Source organism: Vicia villosa, unplaced genomic scaffold (assembly GCF_029867415.1).
Source record: "Vicia villosa cultivar HV-30 ecotype Madison, WI unplaced genomic scaffold, Vvil1.0 ctg.001104F_1_1, whole genome shotgun sequence".
Taxonomy (NCBI): domain Eukaryota; kingdom Viridiplantae; phylum Streptophyta; class Magnoliopsida; order Fabales; family Fabaceae; genus Vicia; species Vicia villosa.
In genome coordinates this window covers 487,557-490,711 of record NW_026705481.1, presented here as the reverse complement: position 1 = coordinate 490,711, position 3,155 = coordinate 487,557, and the positions used below count along the sequence as shown (strand labels likewise).

At 31.7% G+C, this 3,155-nt stretch overlaps 1 protein-coding gene across 1 annotated transcript; it reads right to left on the bottom strand.

Moving 5' to 3' along the window:
• Nucleotides 1-1,058: 1,058 nt before the first annotated feature.
• On the bottom strand, nucleotides 1,059-2,918 carry LOC131633272 (uncharacterized). The gene is made up of 2 exons (XM_058903983.1): nucleotides 2,307-2,918; nucleotides 1,059-1,476 (listed from the first exon to the last, which is right to left on the bottom strand). The coding sequence occupies exons 1-2, from the start codon at nucleotides 2,687-2,689 to the stop codon at nucleotides 1,242-1,244; spliced, it is 618 nt and encodes a 205-aa protein (XP_058759966.1). The 5' UTR covers nucleotides 2,690-2,918; the 3' UTR covers nucleotides 1,059-1,241.
• Nucleotides 2,919-3,155: the final 237 nt, after the last annotated feature.

The window sequence follows — 3,155 nt, the reverse complement described above, 5'->3', positions numbered from 1 at the left end:
ATTTTATTCTAGTCTACTTCTATTTTATTTCCATTACATTTTGTCGGATAATAGGAGGTATTAATTTTAGTTGCTACGATACTCCAATTGTAACAATGTAATGTTGTTTTTAAAAAACACGAAGGACTTCAAGCATATTTTGGATATGCATATCCGAAACTAGTTTATGGTATTTTCATATATACATATCCGAAATATTAAAAAAAAAAAAGTTTCAAACAATGGTGATTTCGGATATGTATATCCGAAGTAATTGAAAATGAGATAAGAGTACCTTTGAATATGCATATCCGAATGATATTTTGAAGTTTTTAGAGGTGTTTTCCACCCTATATAGATATACAAAGAAATTCTCTTAAAATGATGAAGTCACTTTCTCATGAGGTTGGCCTTATATAGACCCAAATGCTTTACAATATGAGTCAGTGTACTAACATTTGGCCTGCAGTCTATACGGATTGGACTAGCGACTAAATTAAGCAGCCCAAAACACTCCTTTTTGCTCAATGCAATACAACTTAAAATTTAGTTGACATCAAGTATTAAATCAAATCACATTAATTATCTTTGGCAAGACAATTTTTTCAGATTATAAGTTATAAACTTTTATGATCAAAATAGATGTATTTACTAACAAATTTTTAGCGTTTCATTTCCTTCTTTTCTTCTTCTTAATTTTCCCTTTGAATCTTAATTAAAACTTAAATATTAATGGAAGATACATTTTTCATGACATTTCAAACTTACCTTAAATTACAAATTCAATGTGATAACTTATAAGCTATGCTAGATTATAATTTATTAATTATCAACTATATGTTTGTTCACTATGAATCAGGTTGTGAACATTTTGAGACTAAAACTTAGACAATTTCACTATCTCTGTAATACAATTTCCACATGATAGAGAGAAAAGACAAAACACTAGATAACATTTTGACATCAGAAGTAATTTGAGAACATAGAATAATATATGTAACCCTCTCTGTTATATAGGTTAGTGTCGGAAACTGACACGTGTCAGACACCATACATGACTTTGATTTGAAGCATCAGTGTTACATAGAAGATAATATAACTCGAACAAAATAAGATAAATAATACATCAAAAATACACATATGAACAACATATAAGTAAAAAAAAAAGCCTCCAAATCAAACTATGGAGAGACACAAGGTATTGAGTTTGGTTCCTTAGTTAATAACCCTCTATCATGTTACCTTGGCTTCAACTTAGGAATTCAAGAGGGGACATTAAAGTGAAAAAGCCATGATATGACAAATGCAAAAACCATACATGCTAGCAGGAAATTCAAAAACCGGTGTCCCTGCCAAAAATTTCGAGTTTCAATCGGCGGTGAAGGTCCGGATGGTGGTCCAATAGAGGGATCACTTGCTTCATTCAATTGGTCTGTCGTTTGAACTTCAAAAGCACCAGCTACATTGTGTGCTATTGAGCCACAGATTTCACAAGTTCTGTTCAAAGAAGTCCAATAGTTAGAATACTCATAGATAATATCTTTTATCTTAGAACCTTCCTATAATTGAAGATAAAAACAGATAAAACTACTACATGAAATGCAGGTATCACAAAAACTGATAATTATGCTAGAACACTAGCTGTAATGCAAATGGGATTTTTCAATTTCCACTATATTCCAACATTTTTCTTTAAGCATTATAACATGATAAACCCTTTTTTGTAACAATGTAGTGTAACTTAGTTCACACTAAGTTTACAAAACAATAATAAGATTCACACTCCACTATCAAGATATAAGCACTATCTTCAAAACCCATTATCCAAAATCTTTGGCATCTAAAGAATATGCTATAAAGACAATAATCAAATCAAGAGTAAATTTCAGTGTAAAAATCACGCTTAGACTCGAAACTTATAAATCTTGTCTTCAAATAGAATCTGAAAAACATAATCAATTCTACTCGAACAATCCAACATGTTAAAATCAATTCTACACATTCAGAATCAATTCTGAGTGCTCCAAACGTGAAACCAATCCAATCATACACGGAATCAATTTCAATTGAATACACTAAATCAATTCAATCAAAATCAATTTTTATCACCACAAAATCAAACTCTTATATATAACACAACTTTGACATTTCCATCCAATGTGACTTCTCACTCACACTCAACACTCCAACAAGTATCAACTTAAATACAATGGATAACACTAGCATTCATCAATCAATCTCACAAATTCACCACCCACAAGAGAATGAATCTCAAAAAAACACTAAAAAATCAAACTTTAATCCCAAAGGGTACTAGTAGTACTTACTTGTTTCCCTTAATCTTGAACCAAGCCTCAGCACAATGTGTATGAGCAGCAGCCAAATCCTCTTTACAAGAACATCCAAGCTCAATAGGAATCCCAGATTCATGATTTGTCATATCCATACTAAGATGACAAATCCTACAATCTCTCTCCACCTTATCCAAATGCACCTTAACATCAACATCACAACCAACTACACCATCCAGATCCAACACCACAGATTCACCTGACTCAACAGATTCAGATGAATCATCAGAACCTCTTTGTTTTTCATCCACTCCCACAATCTCTGACCTATCACCGGAGTCACCCTCCTCGTGACTCCGGTGACAACCATTGTTCTCTATGTCCACAACATGAAAGTTTTCCTCCTCATTCACCAACATTTTTTAACAACCAAGTTGAGAATCTTCATGTAATGAACAAGTGGTGCAAAGATCATTAATAACCACCCACCAAGTTTTTATGAACCAAAGGGTGTGTGAAAAATAAGTGTTACTCTACTTTGCTAGGTAACTAATCTCTCTCTCTCTCTCTCTCTCTCTCTCTCTCTCTCTCTTCTGAATTCCTATAGAGAGAGAAAGATGCAACACCAACAACAAAAGCTGTTGTTATTATTAAGAAAAGTAAGAAACAGCATTATGAATTATGCAGTGAATCTCTGATAGAGAGAAATTTAGCAAATAAATATATATTTTTTTCTTTTCTGTTCTTTTGTTTGTTTCTATGTAATAATTCTATTTAATAATAAATAGATTAAAAAATGGTTCTTGAAAATCTAACTATGTTCAAGAAAGTATAGTCTTTTTAATGTGTTTTATTTCTAAAATTTGGAATTTATCATTGATTAAT

Bases quoted from the DNA above. Each gene is read 5' to 3' on its own strand.
- LOC131633272 (XM_058903983.1), bottom strand. From the start codon at position 2,689: ATGTTGGTGAATGAGGAGGAAAACTTTCATGTTGTGGACATAGAGAAC. The intron at 1,477-2,306 runs GTAAGTACTACT...TTCTTTGAACAG, and splicing joins TTCAAGATTAAGGGAAACAA to AACTTGTGAAATCTGTGGCT.